This window comes from Mus caroli, unplaced genomic scaffold (genome assembly GCF_978045245.1).
Source record: "Mus caroli unplaced genomic scaffold, Mus_caroli_1 scaffold_11, whole genome shotgun sequence".
NCBI classification, from domain to species: Eukaryota; Metazoa; Chordata; class Mammalia; order Rodentia; family Muridae; genus Mus; species Mus caroli.
In genome coordinates, this window is record NW_028227266.1 from 18,423,957 (window position 1) to 18,442,908 (window position 18,952).

The window sequence follows — 18,952 nt, forward strand, 5'->3', positions numbered from 1 at the left end:
GAAACCGCATGACGTTAGCTCTGGCTGCCGGCTCCCAGTCTGCCCAGTGACATGACTGCTGTCTCTTACTTAGCTTCTGCCTTCTCTGTTGTCTTCCCGATTGGCCACCAAGGCCCCAGCCTTTCCTTGTGAGAACTGGACCTTGTTCTGGGCATCACAGCCGTCACCATTGAAGCTCTCTATATCCCTTGTCTGGGACAGAGGCTGGTGATGTCTGAGGCGTCACCATTGTCCTCAGGCTGCCTGACATCTCAGATTGACCAAATGTAAAGTCACTGCACCGCTGTGTTACTGGTCTTGGAGGAGGGGGTGGTGGCTCAGGGACAGATTCACCCTCTGAGAGGCTGCATTGTAGGCTAGAAGCTGAGACTCTGGGACCTGCTGGTCAAGGGCTTCAGATGGACCTCTTGTGGTTCAGTCTGAGTTGTTGCCATTGCTGGTGCACCCCAGCCTTGGACAGGGCCCAGTTTCTGCACCTCACTCAGTTCTCTGAGATGGAGGCAGCTGAGCTACCTGGGATCTCACTGCTGTGCTGTTAAATCCACACAGTGCTCTGCTTCCCGTTTGTCATACCTGTGTGACTGCCCCACAGTGCCTACGGAGTATTTGACTAAGTTAGTGAATTAATTTAGTTTAGGACTTTTGAGACAGGGTCTCAACTCAGGCTGGTCTATAACTCTCTCTCTCTGTAGCCAGGTATGACTGAACTCACTGACCATAACTATTTACAGATTTACAGTAGCCATCAGTATTGAGGACAAGGGTGTCTCCTCCCTCTTGCGCCCAGCTCCTTGGGCTCTATTGTAGTTCATTGGTGTTTTCCTTAAGATCAAAACAAATCCTCCTTACTTGGTCCACCCAGGAGGAAGTTCCTTTGAGAAGATAAAAGACTCTTTCTTTTATGTGGCTGACTGCCCGAGCTTTTGGATGGGCGTCAGTATTGACCTAAATCCCCCCCCCCACCCCCCCCCCCCACACTGATGTCGGATGGGCCTTCTGTATAGACCTACACTGCTCCCCCTACACCCCTCCTCGTCAGATGGGTTATCAGCATTGCACGTGCTCGTGCACGTGCGCGCGCGCGCACACACACACACACACACACGCTGAGCTGTGAAGCTTTTAAACAGGTCACGCCTCCTTTATTTAGTGTGTGTGTGCACACACACACACACACACGTATGTATCAGTGCCCCTGTGCATATCGTGGTGCACGTGTGGAGGTCAGAGGACCACTTGTGGGTTGGTTCTCTCTTTCCACCATCTCAGTCCTGGGCATTAAGCTCAGGCATCAGCTTTGCTGGCAGTGGACTTTCTTCTTCCCTTCTCCTGTCATTCATTCCTTCTTTGCAGGGTTGGGGATGGTGCCATTAGCTGCCCATGCTAGGTTGGTGTTGTGCTGCTGAGCTGTAGCCCTAGTTGATGAGGCTGACCTGGCACCTGTGTTGTAGCCAAAGTCAACCATGACATTCTGAGTCACCTGCTTCCGAGTTCCCTCCTGCCCCTCAGATTGTCACTTGTGTCTCTGGAAGCCACTCAGCCAGAGTTCTTCGTGTGCTGTGTAAGGTACTGAGCCTGGGATTCACAGACACTCTGTATCTATTTGCAAATCTACCCCACCACCACACACACACACACACACACACACACACACACACACACACACAGGGTTTCTCTGTGTAGCCCTGGCTGTGCTGGAACTCACGCTGTAGACCAGGCTGGCCTCGAATTCAGAAATCCGCTTGCCTCTGCCTCCGAAGTGCTGGGATTAAAGGCATGCGCCACCACGCCCAGCAGTCATGAACTTTTTGACCCTCCTATCTCCTATGCCCGGCTAGTGACCTTTCTTGAGAGACGTAATTAAGTATGCATTGTAAATACACACCCTGATTTTCTGATAACTTTAAAACAAAACAAAACAAAAACTGCTGATCACCGTACAGATCAGCATTGAGGTTTTTGCCTCCCAAGAAAGTTCAGTCTTGTGTCTTCCTGCCTGTTCCTCCAGGGAAAAGCCTTTGCCCTGATTCCTATCAAAAAGATCAGCTTTGCCTGTTCAGGTTCAAGTCTATCTCTGTGGTAGCTTGTAACCTGGGCTACATGTCTGAGAAGATGTGCATGGCTCCAAGACAGCCATACTCTTCTCTCCCTCTTCTCCCCTCCCCTCTCTGCCTTTCTTTTCTTTCTGTTTTTGACACAGCGTTTTTCTGTGTAGCCCTGGCTGTCCTGGAACTCACTCTGTAGACCAGGCTGACCTCGAACTCAGAAATCCACCTGTCTCTGACTCTGAGTGCTGGGATTAAAGGCCTGCGCCACCACTGCCTGGCAGCTATACTAATTTTTACACCTAGTTAGGGAGACCACACAGGGATAACTGTGGGCCAGCCATGCAACAGTGCTGATGGTGACCTAATTTGGGATTTTTGGCCTCTACATTTGCTGGTACAGGCATTAGCCACCATGGACATTTTCTTCCATGCTGGGAATCCTGCTGGGGAAGCTCTCTACCAACTGAGCCACACCCTAGCCCTTGTTTTATTTTGAGACAGCTTCTTGTTGTGTAGTCCTGTCTGGCCTGCCTCAGCTTCCAGGGTACTGGGGTGACTGGAGGTTGTTTGTTCGTTTGTTCGGTTGGCTTTGAACTTGATCCTTCCCCAGTCTTTCTTGTGGCTCTTTTGCCATGGGCAAGATTGTCTGAAATACAATACAAGGAGGGCCTAGTGGAAGTGCTAGAACAGATTGTGTGTATACAGCTCTGTGTCTTCCTACTTAGTTCAGGTCCCCTGCAGACCTTGGGCTGCAGAGCCTCCGTAGCCGAGGGCTTTCCAGGAACACAGCTGGGGTTGGTGCGTTTGTTAAAACTTGCAGGAAACAGTTGCCTACTGCCTGTGGTCACCAGCAGCACTGAGTCATTTCTGCTGCTTTCTCTTCTCCCAGGGACTTCCTTCCACGAGGATCAGGAATTGTCACCCGGAGGCCTCTCATTCTGCAGCTCATCTTTTCCAAAACAGGTATGAGAAATAGAAATTCAGGGACTGGAGAGATGGCTCAGTGGTTAAGAGCACTGACTGCTCTTCCAGAGGTCCTGAGTTCAATTCCCAGCAACCACATGGTGGCTCACAACAATCTGTAATGGGATCCAATGCCCTCTTCTGGTGTGTCTGAAGACAGCTACAGTGTACTCACATACATAAAATAAGTAAATCTGTAAAAAAAATTAAAAAAAGAAAAGAGAAATAGAAATTCAAAACCAAGACAAAGTAGAAATAATAAGTAAAGCAAGGGACGCAGAGGTAGCAGCTCGTGGACAGCTCCCTGTCATGTGGGAAGCCCTGCTTTCACACACACCCCCAGGCCCCCTGTCCCCGCAGTATGAACCTGGCGTGGAGGTGCATAGCTGTAAGCCCAGCACCAGGAATGTGAGAACAGAAGGGCTAGATGCTCCAGGTCGTCCTGTGATGCATAGAGAGCTCAGGGCCACCCTGGGCTACGGAAGACCCTGTCTTCAAACAGCAGCAATAAACAAGTACTATGAGGAGGCCATCCATGCTGGGTTTAGATGGGGACTTGGTGCCATGAGGATTTAGGAGCCTAAGGAGAAATCAGCTCCTGGACTGTGTGGGTTTGAACTGCAGCTCTCCCGTGTACAGGGAAGCTGAGAAACAGCTTGAAGAACACCCTCTACAGCCCTGAGTCCCCAGGCAGGACCAGGCTACCTGGTGCCCACAGTTACTTTCTGATTTATTTATTTTATTTTAGTTTTTTGAGAAGTCTTGCCTGGCAACCAGAATTGTTGCCTTGTACTTTCTGTGCGGTCACAGACCAGCCCCAACTGGAAGGACCACTGTGCCTGGTATTTGAGGCCTGGTCCATAGTCTCATGCTGCCAGTTGCTCCCAGTATGGCATGTTAATGAATTTACAGATGGGAACTGAGGCACAGCCAGGTTACCTGCGTTTTTAGGGGGCCACTGGCCTGGGATCCTCAGCCAATCCAATGTGGCCTGACATTCCAGGGCCCTGCAGTTGTTCTCCTGATTCTGCCAGTTAGGCATGGAGGGGAGGCTCCGGTGCAACCCACTGGTTTGGTGTTCCGACCACAGGATAGGCTGCTGCCTCTTCCATCAGGCTTGCGGTCAGCTCTGCCGCGATAGGCCCTTGACCCCTATCCCTGTGCTTGCTCTCATTGCCTTCAGGGGTGCCACTTCACCTTAGAAATCCCTATTTTGCACTTTTTCCTTTTGGCTTTTTGAGGCAAGGTTTCTCTGTGGCTGGCCTGGAACTCACTCTGTAGACCAGGCTAGCCTCGAACTCACAGCGATCCACCTGCCTCTGCCTCCAAGTGCTGGCATTAAAGCTGTGCACCACCACTGCATGGCTTACTTTTGTACTGGAACACCAGCTGCCACTGTTGCTGCTCCTGGTCCCTGGCCACCCTGGGAAAGCCTGCATGGCTGCAGAGAAGGGAGCCAGGCTTTCCCAGGCTCCTGTTCTGGCTTCCCTTTGTAGGTGCCTGCAGAGTGCAGACAATTGGAAGACTTGGTTGTGTGCCAGGCTGGTTATACCTGCAGGTTGGCTGCTCATCAGGGCAGCTGGTGCCCAGGCTAGCCTCTGGTTCTCTTGAACCTGAGTGCTAGGATAACAGTGCTAATGAGCCATTGTATGCGACTTTATTGTAGTTTTATTTATTTTGAAAATTTTTGTATATTTTTAATTGTATGAATGTTTTCCCTCCATTTCTATCTGTTCCCATGTGTGTACCTGGTTCCTGTAGAGGTCAGAAGAGGGTATCAGATCCCCAGGCCTTGCACATGGTAGGCAAGTGCTCTGACCTACATCCCTAGCCTGTTGCTTGCTTGCTTGCTTGCTTGTTTGTACTTGTTAGCTCAGGCTGACCTCCACTTGTATCTGGGGGTGACCTTGAGCTCCTGATCGTCCTGCCTTCCAGGTGCTGGGGTTATATATACTGCTCTGCCTGGTTCATGGGGTGCTAGGGATGGAACCCCAGAATTCATGCAGACTAGATGAGCACTCTGAACCATAGCCTGTCCCACCAACTGTGTATTTTGACTTCTTTTGAGACAGTCTCACTTTGCAGCTAGGTAGGATTTGAACTCATTGTATTCCAGATGGGCCTTGAACTTTTGATTCTCTATATGAAACCTCCTGAGTAGCGGGGACAGCACACCCAGGGTCTGACTGGCGTGTACAGAGAACACTGGTGTGCTGGTGGCTAGCAGACCTGGTGTGTTTTGAGATTCCTTCATTGCCAAAGTCTACTGGAATCCTGAGGTTCTCTGGGTCTAGGGTAGGGTTGGGGAGAAGACCGTGAAAGGAACACCTGCCCAGAGCTGGCTGCATAAAGGATCAAATCAGTCCTGACTTTCTTCATCTTCAAGGGAACACAAACTTCCCACCTCTGCCGGAGTTTACTACTTAGATCTCTGTTGGAACTTACCTTGGGGATGTGACCAGACCTGTATAGCTATGGTAAGAAGGGACCTTAGACTAGTGTCAAAGTGGGTCACATGGGAGGAAGCATGGCTGCTTACGGCAAGGTGACAGTTATGGGGGCATAGTTGGATCTTTTGGGGTTGAGAGGCCAGGTGTGTCTCTCAGGTGTGTTCTGTCCTGTGTCCCCTAAGCTTGAATGCCTCTGACCCTTTGCCTAATGGTGGCATTGCCCATATTATGTACAGCCTTGGTGGGACTTTGGAAAGGCAGCTCTGTGTTTCTGTCACATGCGTTATGTTGTCACCAGGCTGCCCCACTTCCCCACCTCTGGCTTACAGATGCTGCAGACATGCATTCACCACACTCCTCTGGCTGAAGAGAGTGTATCTGGGCTGTTTAGAGAGCAGTAGTGTGTGCAGAGGTAGAGAGGCCAGAGAGGGAGGTATAGCTGAGCCCCAGAGATCACAAGTTCCTCACACTGAAGCTTGGGACCTAAGCTACAGAGCCAGGGATTTGGGCAGACAGCTGTCCACTCCTGAATGGTTCAGGAGTCTAAAGATGAGGCTTGTGAGGCCAGGCATGGTCTTCCCTTCAGTACTTTAGACACCCAAGTGCTTGGAGCTTCTTGTTCAGACTGGTCTGTTGAGCCTTGAGTAGTAGCTGGTACTGTTTAAAAATTACCTAAGAGCACAGGCACCAGGAAACTTAGTGGCCCATGGATGGACCCTGCCCTTACCCAGACTCATCCTGCTAAACTCTGGGTACAGGGCTTTTCCCTCCCATCCCCAGCCTTCACCTTGACCTGGCTTGGTCTATGATCGATGGGCCATAAAAGAGATGTCAGTACATAGCCCAGCCTGTCTTGCTCTCCACACACAACCATGGCTCCTCACTGCTCCCCAAGCTCCTCTGTTCTCCCTTCTGTCCCTCACCATGTTCCACAGGGTCACTTGTTAGATAAAACTGTGCTTTCTTGAGTTGAATTTTGTTTAAGACTGAATCTCATGTACTTCAGGCTGGACTTGAATTTGCTTATATCTGAAGCTAGCCTTGAACTCCTATTCTCTTGGCTCTACCTCCAATGTGCTGGAATTGCAGGTGTGCCTCACCATGTCTAGCTGTGTTGCTGTGTTCTCACTGTGTCTCTTCCCCAGTGGAACAGCAAATACACTGAGGCAGGGGGATGCCAAAATCCTTTGCTATCCATTCTTGCCCGACATCCTCTTGGGGCCTTGTGTCTATCATCAATGCTCCATCTGCATGAGCTAAGGACTGGAGAGAGAGTAGAGCTACCCACTGTTGCTTACTCAGTACCCCTTCCTATGCTGTTTGACCATGGTAGGCACTTTCTAAACCTCTGTCTTCTATCATATAGGGCCTGGAAGACCACGGCCTGGTTAGCCATCTGTAGCAGACAAAACCATATTTTGGTGTGCTTCTGGGTCTAAGAAAAAACTGAGCTTGGAGCAGGTGTGACTCAAGTTGGGGGCTAGTTGAAATTACTGCTTCTTGTAATCATAGTAGCAGTACATCTTAGACAAGGTTGACAGTCCCTACTGGTCTCAAATCTGAAGAAGCTGTAGGCTAAACAGGAGTAGTGAATGTGTGCTAATGCTCCCGTGTAAGGCTCTGAAAAGTCCTTCATGCACAAATCCTTCAGACTGTTCTGTTTGTTTGTTTTGATTTTAATTTTTGAGTCAGAGTGTTGGGTAGGCCAGCCTCAAACTCAATGTGTAGCTGATGGTGAGCTTGAGCCTCTGCCCATCCTGCCCCCGAGGGCTGCGGTCACATGAGCATGTCGCCACATGGGGTTCATGTGCTGCTGGCATCAAAAGGTTCTCTGCCAATCTGAGTTCTATCCCGTCGTGTTTTTCAGATCTATTATTGTAAGGTGCATGCGTGTGGATGCATGTAGAGTCCGAGGTGTTGGATCCTCCTGAGCTAGAGCTGCCGGTGTCATGAGCCTCCTGACAAGGGTGCTGAGCACTGCGCAGTTTTCCTCAGGAGCAGTAGTCAGTCATGACTGTCAGGCCAACTCTCCAGCCTCCTCGTGGTTTGTTTGAGACTGGAACTTATGGCCTTCAATTCATTCAAACCCTCAAGGTTCACAGAAGGTTCACAGTTCCTATTTGGTTGTTGGCTGTGTCCGAGGGTCTCTAACATGTGTCTGGGCACCCAGGCATTCTTGTCCAGACATGCATGCCAATACCAAATCTGAAGAAGACAGACCTTGTGGTCGTGGGCATCAGGAGCCTGTCACCATAGTTTCCTCTCTGGCAGGCTGTGGGTGAAGTCCTGATCCTTGTGCTTCCATCTTCCAACACCTACATACATGCTTAAGAAGCAGAAGCAGGTGCTGGCGAGTGGACCCATGCAGGCAGGTAGAAGCTCCTTCGAAACCCCCTTTCCAGTTCATTTCCTCGGCACACAGTGAGGCTACCCTTGGGGAACTCAGGCAAGAAAGCTGGATGGCCCACCAGGCTTAGCAGAATGTCTGCTGACCCGGGCTCACCTTTGATTTCTTCCTTTATCCCTGCTGTGTACCAGGCCCTGGGCTGAGTCCTGTGCAGCCTGCTAAGAGGCCCTGGGGGAGAACCTAACTGGTTCACTGTGCAGGGAAGGGCCAGGGAGAATCCACTCTGCTACCAGTGGGTATGTGGCTATCAGAATGCTGCAGTGCTGGCCCAGGGGCCAGAGGAACATGGGGACCTGGATGAGCAGAGCTGGCAATGACATAGAGGTATGGCCTGGGCTACTGATGACCAACTGGCAAGCAGCCAGTTGGGATTAAAGGCGTGTACCACCATCGCCCGGATCACACTTTTTTATATAACATTTGAGCATGTGTATTAACAGGGATATTTTTGGAAGTGGGGTCTCTTTCTGCCTTGGAATTATGTTTAAAGTGGGCTGACTGGCCTGTGAGTCCCATGTGCCTCCCCAGCACTAGGTGACAAACATGCACTCCCACATCCGTCTTATTTTTGTGAGTTCTTTTTTTTTTTTTTTTTAATATTTTTATTACATATTTTCCTCAATTACATTTCCAATACTATCCCAAAAGTCCCCCATAGCGCCCCCCACTTCCCTACCCACCCATTCCCATTCTTTTGGCCCTGGCATTCCCCTATATTGGGGCATATAAAGTTTGCAAGTCCAATGGGCCTCTCTTTCCAATGATGGCCGACTAGGCCATCTTTCGATACATATGCAGCTAGAGACAAGAGCTCCGGGGTTCTGGTTAGTACATCATGTTGTTCCAACAATAGGGTTGCAGATCCCTTTAGCTCCTTGGGTACTTTCTCTAGCTTCTCCATTGGGAGCCCTGTGATACATCCAATAGCTGACTGTGAACATCCACTCCTGTGTTTGCTAGGCCCCGGCATCGTCTCACAAGAGACAGCTATATTTGGGTCCTTTCAGCAAAATCTTGCTAGTGTATGCAATGGTGTCAGCGTTTAGAAGCTGCTTATGGGACGGATCCCTGGATACAGCAGTCTCTAAATGGTCCATCCTTTCATCACAGCTACGAACTTTGTTTCTGTAACTCCTTCCCTGGGTGTTTTGTATTTTTGTGAGTTCTGTAAACCAAATGCAGGTCCTCAGGATTGCATAGCAAGCCCTTCACCAACTGAGCCGCCAGCCTTGAGAGCTTCTTTCCAAGGCAAGGCTTTGCTGTATAGCCCAGGCTGGCCTCTAACTCATAATCCTGCCTTTGGCTTCCGACTGCTCCTGCAGGTATGAGCTGCTCCAATGAGCTTAAAGCGGGCATTTATGTTAGGACCTGCCAAAGGTATTGTGTGGCTTATATGAGGGACATGCCCTCTCTGGATTCTCTCTTGTGTTAAGAGAGGGAGATGACACAGCCTTTTACCCCAGCATTTCCACATTACACCTTGGGACTCTCTGCTCATTAATGGCAGAGATGTTGGCTGCCAGTCTGTCTTCACAGAGATTTGTTTGGGATGTCTGTTCTGCTGATCAAGGCAGTTGAGGCGCAGATAGGGCCCTCCAGAGCTAATTAAGCTAACAATTGTAGCAAACACTGGGTGCCTGCATGCTGCTGCTGCTGCTCTGCTGCCAGGTTCCAGCCCCACAAACAGAATGCAGATGATAAAGGAGGCCAAGGCAGAATGAGTGGCAAGCAGGGAGAGGGAGAAGGGAAGAAGCCAGACCAGCCCTGGCCTTGGTCCTGGCTCTGCTACCTTACCCTGCCACCATCTCACATTTGCTGACTGCCTTGATCCGGAAGAGAACTGAAGTTCTGTGGGGGCTGGGTGACTGATCCATTTTTAGTGGCAGCTGCAGGAAGAGTATTTCCGCTTGTCTCCTGGAAGGCCAGAGCACGGCTGCCCTTGGGAAGTGGGTCAGCTGATTGTGTGTGGGCTGAGGGGGAATCCTAGAGCCTCCTGTCCACACCCTCACTGGCCCTGCTTCTAGCACCCGTGCTAGACAGAGCTGGTCCTGCTGAGGTCATTGGGTTTGAGAGTCACTTCCTCTACAAGGTGTCTGACCGACCCAGTCCCAGTACCACCGCTGAGCGTGCGTCCACCCCATGTCGTCCTGAGCCTCAGATGCCATGTCTGTGTGTCTCTGTGAGTGTATGCTATTTGTGCTGATGTGCACCTGCCTGCTGCAGAGCCTGGAGAAGGGAGGATGTCAGGTGTCCTCTTCATCCCTCTCCACTTGTTCCTTTGAGGCAGGATCTCTGGCTCTTAGTTGTTTTGTTTAAAGCAGTATAACCTTGGCCTGCCTTGAAGTCATAGTGATTCTCCTTGTCTCTGCCTCCTGAGTGGTAGGGTTAAAGGTGTGCACCACCATGCTGGGACTTGGAAACCAGCAAGCCCTAGTGAGCCGCCTCTTCCCCATTCCCTTTTGGGCTGAGGGTTATGAACGTTTGTAGGATGCCTGGTTGTGGGTGCTGGGATCCACATTTCTACCCTTGAGTTTGCACAACAAACTTCTGAGTCATCTCTAGCCACATGCTTTGTAGTTCTTAAGTCAGGGTCTCACAATAGCCCAAACCGGTGCCTGTCGGTTTCACATTCCTAAACCCTCTGCCTCCACATCCCTAGATCTGGAATTACAGGCCTGGATTACAGGCCCTTGTCACCATACTGCTGTATGCCATGCTGGGTGCCCCAGGCTCCTTGCATGACTGCCAAGGCCCTGCTTGTGGAGTCTTTCCTGCCAGGCATTCTGGCCCCGAGCTCTCTGCGTTCTCCCTCTTTTCAGCAGCTGGCCCTGTGGTCCTGTACTCCAGATGGCCAGGTGATTGTTTCTGATATGCCCCACACAGCACTCATCCTGGCTCCTTCTCCCTGCAGGAGACCTTGCTGCCTCAGAGTGTTAACCAGAGTGTGTTCTTGCAACCTTTGAGACAAGAGTTGGCACCTCCCCAGCCTTTAACTTAGCAAATTCAAGCATCTAGATCCCAGCCTAGCAGCTGATGCCTTCAATTCAAACACAAACTCCTGCTCATCTTTTTGTCTTTTGTCAGACAGATCTCCTGTGTGGCCCAGTTTTCTTTTTCTTTTTCTTTTTTTTCTTTTTTCTTTTTTTTTCTGAGACAGGGTTTCTCTGTGTAGCCCTGGCTGTCCTGGAACTCACTCTGTAGACCAGGCTGCCCTTGAACTCAGAAATCCGCCTGCCTTTGCCTCCCAAGTGCTGGGATTAAAGGCGTGCGCCACCACAGCCCGGCTAGTACACACTTTTAATTCTAGCAAAGATGAACAAAGGAGTGCAAGGCCAGAACTGCATACACAGTGAGACTATCTCAAAATATAAACCAACCCAGTAAGATAAGAGAAAGAATGAATGCCGTGTTCCTCAAGTTCTGCAGGACTGAAGTGGTTGCATTTCTTCCTCTGCCTGGCACATGCCTGGCACATGCATGACACTGCATGTCCTTGTGTACTCTCCTTTCCCTCTTTCTTACCTTGAACATCTTTTTCCCATATCAGAATATGCGGAGTTTTTGCACTGCAAGTCCAAAAAATTTACCGACTTTGATGAAGTGCGGCAGGAGATCGAAGCGGAGACTGACCGGGTCACAGGCACCAACAAAGGCATCTCCCCAGTGCCCATCAACCTTCGGGTCTACTCACCACACGGTAAAGGCGGGTTGGGACTCTGCTCCTGTCCAGTAGGGTCTCCCCCGCTTCCTGAGCATCTGAGAAGAGCATCCTGGACTAGGGAGGCTTGGACATGGTGGGCAAGAGTGGGCATAGGCACATGCCTATAGCCCCAGCTCTGGGGAGGTGAAGGACAGAGGACAGAGGAAGACCCCATCTCCAACATAAGCAAAAAAATATTAGACCCAGGCTGGGGCTCAGTGGTCAGGCACTTGTGAAGCATGCATGGACCACATTTAACATAAAAATGAACCATGAGTGGTACTGTGTATACCATTAATCCCAGCATTCAGTAGACATGAAGACTGTATTTGAAACTAACCTCCTCTAAACTTTTGTAAAAAGTTCTGTTTTAATTTTTTAAAAATTTTACTTTATGTGAATGTACTTTGCCTGGATGTCTGTATACATACCATTCACATGCCTGGTGCCTGAGGAAGTCATAGAGGGTCAGACCCTTGGAGCTGGACTTATCAGTGCTTAGAAGCCACCATGTGGGTGCTGGAAGTTGAACCCCGGTCCTCTGGTTACCACTCAGCTGCATTCTCTTTAATGTAGTTCTTTACATTTTCTTTTCTTCGTGTGCATATGTGGTGTCACATTATGTGGTACACATGTGGAGGTCAGAGGGCAACTTGCAGAAGTCAGTTCTCCTTTCACCATGTCGGTCCCAGGAATGGAACTCAGGTCACCAGGCTTAGTGGTAGGAGTCTTTACCCACTGAACTATGTCACTGACCCTATTTATTTTCTGTCTGTCCCTTTCTTTCAAAACACAGCTATGTAGCCCAGACTAGCCTCGAGCTGCTTCTATGGTCCAGTTGACCTTGAATTCCTCAACCCACCCCCACCCCCACCCCCACTCCCCGACCGTTCCTACCTCCCCAGTGCTACACTTACAGACCTGTGCACCCAGGTCTATTCCTGCTGTGCTAGGAATGCAAAGCAGAGCTTTGTGGATGGGTGGGTCCTGGACCACCTGGCTTATAGCCTGAGCTACATGGTGAGTTCCAGGCCAGTCTGGGCTACACACGGAACCCCTGCCTCAGAAATGAAAAAGGTGTGATGGGAAGACACATGGCTCGGGGAGTGGAGTGCTTGCTACACAAGGGAAAGGCTTGCATTCTCCGACAGCAGCCATGCAGAGCGCAGCACTGCACTGCACGTCTTTAATTATGGAACTCTGCAGGTCTGGGCAGATGATCCATCCCTAGTAGCTACCCAGTGTAGCTCTGGGCTCAGTGAGGAAACCCTTTCTCAAAAGAAGCCAGCAAGATAGCTCAGTGATAAAGACACCTGCTGGCAAGCCTGATGACCAGATTTAGTTCCCAGAACCCACATGGTAAGGAGACAACTGACTACCATGGATTCTCTGACTTCCATTTCTTGATACACAAACACACTAACATACATTGACACAAATGCACACTCACACACATGTGCGCAGACACTCTCTCCTTCTCTCTCTTTTTCTAAAAATATATTAAATTTTTAAAAAGTATAAATATGGTAGAGAACAATTGTGGAAGATATTTGTGTGACCTCCACACACGTGTACCCATGAGGGTACTCACCCAACACAGAAAGTACACAGTGAAGTGTGTTCTAGTAGGAGTGTTAGGAGTGACCCGGAGGTGTGACTCCCCTTGGGAACTTGATGGTGTCCACTGGGTTTCTACAGGCTGTGTGTAGGCTCTGGACTCTAAATGGGGCTCTCACCACCTTGCCTGTTGATTTCCCCCTCAGTGTTGAACTTGACCCTCATCGACCTCCCAGGCATCACTAAGGTGCCGGTGGGGGACCAGCCACCAGACATCGAGTACCAGATCAAGGACATGATCCTGCAGTTCATCAGCCGCGAGAGCAGCCTCATTCTTGCCGTCACACCTGCCAACATGGACTTGGCCAACTCAGATGCCCTCAAGCTGGCCAAGGAGGTGGACCCCCAAGGTAACCACCCACACTGGGCAGCAGCTACTTCTAGTAGTGCTGGGTCCCCTCCCTGAAGTGCTTTCTGTCACAAATTGTGTTAGAAAGAGGCCCCCTGAGATGATTCATCCCCTGTGTGGTGGGCATCCCTTGTAACACTTGAGTATTGGTGGGGTCTACTCTGCCAGCCCCGAGTCTGGTGTGTGGTGTAGTAGTCAGCTTTTTATCACTATAACCAACACTATGACAGAGTCACTGTCTTTTAAAGAACATACAGGGTTAGTTAGGCCCATGGTTTCAGAGTGTTCTCTTGTGATTGGTGGTTTGTTGCTGTTGGGTCTGTGAGCAGATAAAACTTTCCTGTGCATGTGGGGAGCAACATGGAATAAGAAAAGGACAAGGGAGGCAGAGGCAGGTGGATTTCTGAGTTTGAGACCAGCCTGGTCTACAAAGTGAGTTCCAGGACAGCCAGGGCTACACAGAGAAACCCTGTCTCGAAAAAACAAAACAAAACAAAAAAAGAAAAAGACAAGGGATGCCTTTAAGTGTGATGCTTCAAGTGACCCCAGCCACCTGCAAGCTTCAAGGAGACCTCACTTCACCACCTCTCAGTGGCTCTCCTCTACAGACAGTTTAGTACACGAGCCTTTGAGAGATATTTAAGACCCACATTTTAGTCTGCAGATATTATCCCAGTGAGGGGTTGCCCACTCAGAGGTGCCCAGCATGAATGATTATCTGGGTTTGATCTGAGAATCTGTTAAGAGCACTTTCTGCTGGACATGGCAGCACAGGCCTTTAATCCCAGAACTTGATAGGTAGTGGCAGGTGGACCCTTGAGTTCAAGTCTAGCCAGGGCTTCACAGTGAAACCCTGTCTAGAAAGGGCTTGGGGGATGGCACTTAACTGTTCGTGCAGAGAACATGAGTTAGGTCCCAGCACCCACATGATACCCACAACAATCTGTGGTTTCAATTCCTGGGATCTGATGCCCTCTTCTGGCCTCTGCAGGTACCACATGGTACACAAATATACATGCACAGCAAACACTCATACACACACACATAACTAAGTTGATCTAATGGCACATATAAATCAATAAGACCCAGTCTTTAGCAGAGCCCTCCCAGGACACAGTTATAATTCCAGGCACATCTGTCTGCATTGTTCAGTTCTATCTGGTGAGATGAGAACATCTGGGCCAGGAGTAGCTCCTTTGGTGTGTGCCTGTCAAGCAGGCAGGATCCCACACTCTGTGATGCTGGTGTGGTGCCGCACACTAGAGGTGAAGGCAGGGGGATCAAGATTTCATCATCTGCTACATAGGCATTGAGAGGCCAGCCTGGGCTACAGGAGAACCTCTCTCAAAAAACAAGAAGAACTAAAACCTGGAAAAGTAGAGAAGGGTGCACACACCCTGGGAGAGTCGGGGGTGGGGTTTTGAGCAGAGGAGGTCTGTGAGGCCACAGAATGAGCTGGAGGTAGGGCTGCGTGCCCTCCTCAGGAGCTTCTCAGCCCATCCAGCCGTGCTGTCCGCTGTCCACACACAGTGGGCATGGCCATGGCAAATATTAGCAGGGCAGTGCAGGCGGTTGCCATTTGTGAGCACATTTTTGTCCTTTCTTTTCTTTTTTCCTTTTTTGCCTTTGAAAATACTCATGGTTTTTACAGAAAAGTTACCATGGAAAAATCAGGAGCCTGCAAAGCTCCCTTCTTCCATGTAGATAGCCCTGGCCACAGTTCCTTTCAGAGTTTTTCTTACACGTAAACTTTTTTTTTTTTTTTAAAGATTTATTTATTTATTATATGTAAGTACATTGTAGCTGTCTTCAGACATTCCAGAAGAGGGCGCCAGATCTCGTTGCGGATGGTTGTGAGCCACCATGTGGTTGCTGGGATTTGAACTCTGGACCTTTGGAAGAGCAGTCGGGTGCTCTTACCCACTGAGCCATCTCACCAGCCCTTTTTTTTTTATTTTTTATTAGGTAATTTCCTCAATTACATTTCCAGTGCTATCCAAAAAGTCCCCAATACACTCCCCCCCCCCAGTCCCCCACCCACCCACCCCCACCCCTTGGCCCTGGCATTCCCCTGTACTGGGGCATATAAAGTTGGCAAGTCCAATGGGCCTCTCTTTCCAGTGATGGCCGACTAGGCCATCTTTTGATACAAATGCAGCTAGAGACAAGAGCTCTGGGGTACTGGTTAGTTCATAATACTGATCCACCTATGGGGTTGTAGTTCCCTTTAGCTCCTTGGGTACTTTCTCTAGCTCCTCCATTGGGGGTTCTGTGATCCATCCAATAGCTGACTGTGAGCATCCACTTCTGTGTTTGCTAGGCCCCAGCATTGTTTCACAAGAGACAGCTATATCTGGGTCCTTTCAGCAAAATCTTGCTAGTGTTTGCAATGGTGTCAGCGTTTGGAAGCTGATTATGGGATGGATCCCTGGATATGGCAGTCTTTAGATGGTCCATCCTTTCTTCACAACTCCAAACTTTATCTCTGTAACTCTTTCCATGGATGTTTTGTTCCAATTCCAAGAAGGGGCACAGTGTCCACACTTTGGTCTTCGTTCTTCTTGAGTTTCATGCGTTTAACAAATTGTATCTTATATCTTGGGTATCCTAAGTTTTTGGGCTAATATCCACTTATCAGTGAGTACATATTGCGTGAGTTCCTTTGTGAATATGTTACCTCACTCAGAATGATGCCCTCCAGATCCATCCATTTGCCTAGGAATTTCATAAATTCATTCCTTTTAATAGCTGAGTAGTACTCCATTGTGTAAATGTACCACATTTTCTGTATCCATTCCTCTGTTGAGGGGCATCTGGGTTCTTTCCAGCTTCTGGCTATTATAAATAAGGCTGCTATGAACATAGTGGAGCATGTGTCCTTCTTACTGGTTGGAGTAAACTTATTTTTTAAGTGGACAGTCTCTCCTTATTTCTGTCTGTGCCTCTGTGGTCATTGCTTTTGTTGACTGCAACTTTTCTTTGTTTATTTTTCAGTCATGGTTTCAGAATGTAGCCCTGGCTTACCTGGACTTCACTGTGTAGACCAAGGCAGTCCCAGTATCAGATTCTACCTGCCTCCCCCTCCCAAGTGTTAAGATTACAGCAAGCCACCATGCCTTGCCCTACTTTATATTATAGTGATAGTGTGTAACTCTGTGGGCAGGCCCCATTGTACAGTTACCCTCTCCTCACCCTCACTGTCTCTCTTCTCAGCAGATGGCTTCCTTGGCAACCATGGCTCAGGCCCCTCCCCACTCAATTCTCTCCCTAGTGTGGCCTCTTCCCTATCAACTATGAATTCTTATAGGTGCACCCCCTTCACACTAGTGCCAGCTAAGGTAGTCACCTGTGATGGCCAAGTTGATCCAGTCTTCTGTGGGCCTCCATTAGCCTCTGTGTGTCTTGCACACATGGAACATACAGGCGACACATTCACAGGTGTGTCCAAGCTGGTGCCTGGGTTCCTGATGTAACAGGTGGTTCTTGTTAGGCAGGCAGGATCTTCTGTGGTCCAGATTGGCTTCAACTGTTTAGCGGGAGATGACCTTAAACTTGGGATCCTCCTGAGTCTACCTCCTGAGGGCTGAGGGTGCACACCTTGCAGGCTCAGTGTAACCAGATGCTTAGGAAAGGCTCCTTGGCAAGTGTTCCTCACCTCACCTGGCACAGGGTCAACCTAGGGTTTCTGAATGCTAAGGCAAGTCCATGGAGTAGGTGGGCTTCTACCCTGGCTTGTAAGCTCATCTTATAAACTGCTCGGGTGAACCGTGGTCAGGACCCCAAACTAGGGATCCGGGAGCAGGGGAGGCTGAGAAGCACAGTGGATTTATTTGGTGGTGTGGCTTTGCTGTGGGATGTGCTAACTCTGGTTGACTTGGGGAGAACTTTGCTGGGCTGGTCCTTGGAGTAGTAATTGGGCCAGGTAACAAGGAGCCCTGGCCCACTAAGAAGCAGGTTGCTCAGGTTCAAGTGTGATGTTGAGAATGGGCAGGGGGGATTCTAGTTTCCGTGATGTTCATTGGTTTTGCTGGGGTCTTCTTACGCGCTTACCAGTGTTCTGTCACTGGAGCTGTAACTGTCATTTTATACTCTGCCAACAGGTGTCCAGGCAAAAGACACCATGGCTTGTCCCTTGTCTCTTGGACTGTAGAGAGGGCCCCAAGGGCCCTTAATCATGATCCCTTCTGACCTCTGGACTCTTTCAGGCCTACGGACCATCGGTGTCATCACCAAGCTAGACTTGATGGATGAAGGCACAGACGCCAGGGATGTCCTGGAAAACAAGCTACTGCCCTTGAGAAGAGGTACGTACACAGGGCTGGGGTGGGCCACAGATCAGGGGTGTGTCTTTTGTGGTTCTCCTCTGGACACAGTGGTTCTACATTACAGCTGTTTTCTGGAACACTAAGAAGCAGGTATGCAGCCACACTTGTGCTCGGTACTTGCTGTAATCCCAGCACTCTGGAGGTGGGGTTGGGGTCAGGAATTCCAGGTCGTTTTGGGCTACATAGAAAGTTCTCTGTCAGCCTGGGCTACATGAGACCTTGTTTCAAACAAACAAATACAGAATGTTTCATCAGAAATCAATTGAGGTACTGGAAATGAGTCTCAGTGGTTGTATTATTAGTCGGGGTTCTCTAGAGTCACAGAACTTATGGATGGTCTCTATATAGTAAAGGAATTTATTGATGACTTACAGTCTGCAGTCCAATTCCCAACAATGGTTCAGTAGTAGCTGTGAATGGAAGTCCAAGGATCTAGCAGTTGCTCAGTCCCACACAGCAAGCAGGTGAAACAGCAAGAGACTCCCTTCTTCCAGTGTCCTTATATGGTCTGCAGCAGAAGGTGTAGCCAAGATTAAAGGTGTATGCCTCCATACCTTTAATCCCAGATGACCTTGAACTCGGAGATCTCCCTGTCTTAATCTTCTGGAATTCATAGCCACTATGCCTTAAGATCTCCATACCAAGATCCAGGTCAGAAACTTCTATCTCCCAGCCTCCAGATTAGGGTCACTGGTGAGCCTTCCAATTCTGGATTGTAGTTCATTCCAGATATAGGCAAGTTGACAACCAGGAATAGCCACGACAGTGGTAGCCCTTGCTCAGCATATGCAAGGAACCAGGCTCATTCCTCAGCTTCCCAAACAAAGCAAAACAAAGAGACACTGCTGCTGCTTGAGTCTTCCCTAGCTAGTGGAGGCTGAGGCATGAAATGCAGGACCAGAAAGGGAGTCAACTTTTTTGTTTGTTTGTTTGTTTGTTTGTTTGTTTGTTTGTTTTCAAGACAGAGTTTCTCTGTGTAGCCCTGGCTGTCCTGGAACTTACTCTGTAGACCAGGCTGGCCTCGAACTCAGAAATCTGCCTGCCTCTGCCTCCCAAGTGCTGGGATTAAAGGTGTGCGCCACCGCGCCCAGCT

General features: G+C 49.5%; 1 protein-coding gene across 9 annotated transcripts in view; it reads left to right on the top strand.

The window, feature by feature from the left end:
• Dnm2 (dynamin 2) overlaps nucleotides 1-18,952 on the top strand; it is an 82,483-nt gene that overhangs the window by 29,549 nt on the left and 33,982 nt on the right. For all 9 annotated transcript variants that reach the window (XM_029481333.2, XM_021171775.3, XM_021171776.3 and 6 more), the window contains exons 2-5: nucleotides 2,938-3,011; nucleotides 11,416-11,565; nucleotides 13,332-13,535; nucleotides 17,740-17,838. In XM_029481333.2, coding sequence (XP_029337193.1) covers nucleotides 2,938-3,011; nucleotides 11,416-11,565; nucleotides 13,332-13,535; nucleotides 17,740-17,838 — 527 coding nt within the window. The remainder of the gene's footprint in view (nucleotides 1-2,937; nucleotides 3,012-11,415; nucleotides 11,566-13,331; nucleotides 13,536-17,739; nucleotides 17,839-18,952) is intronic.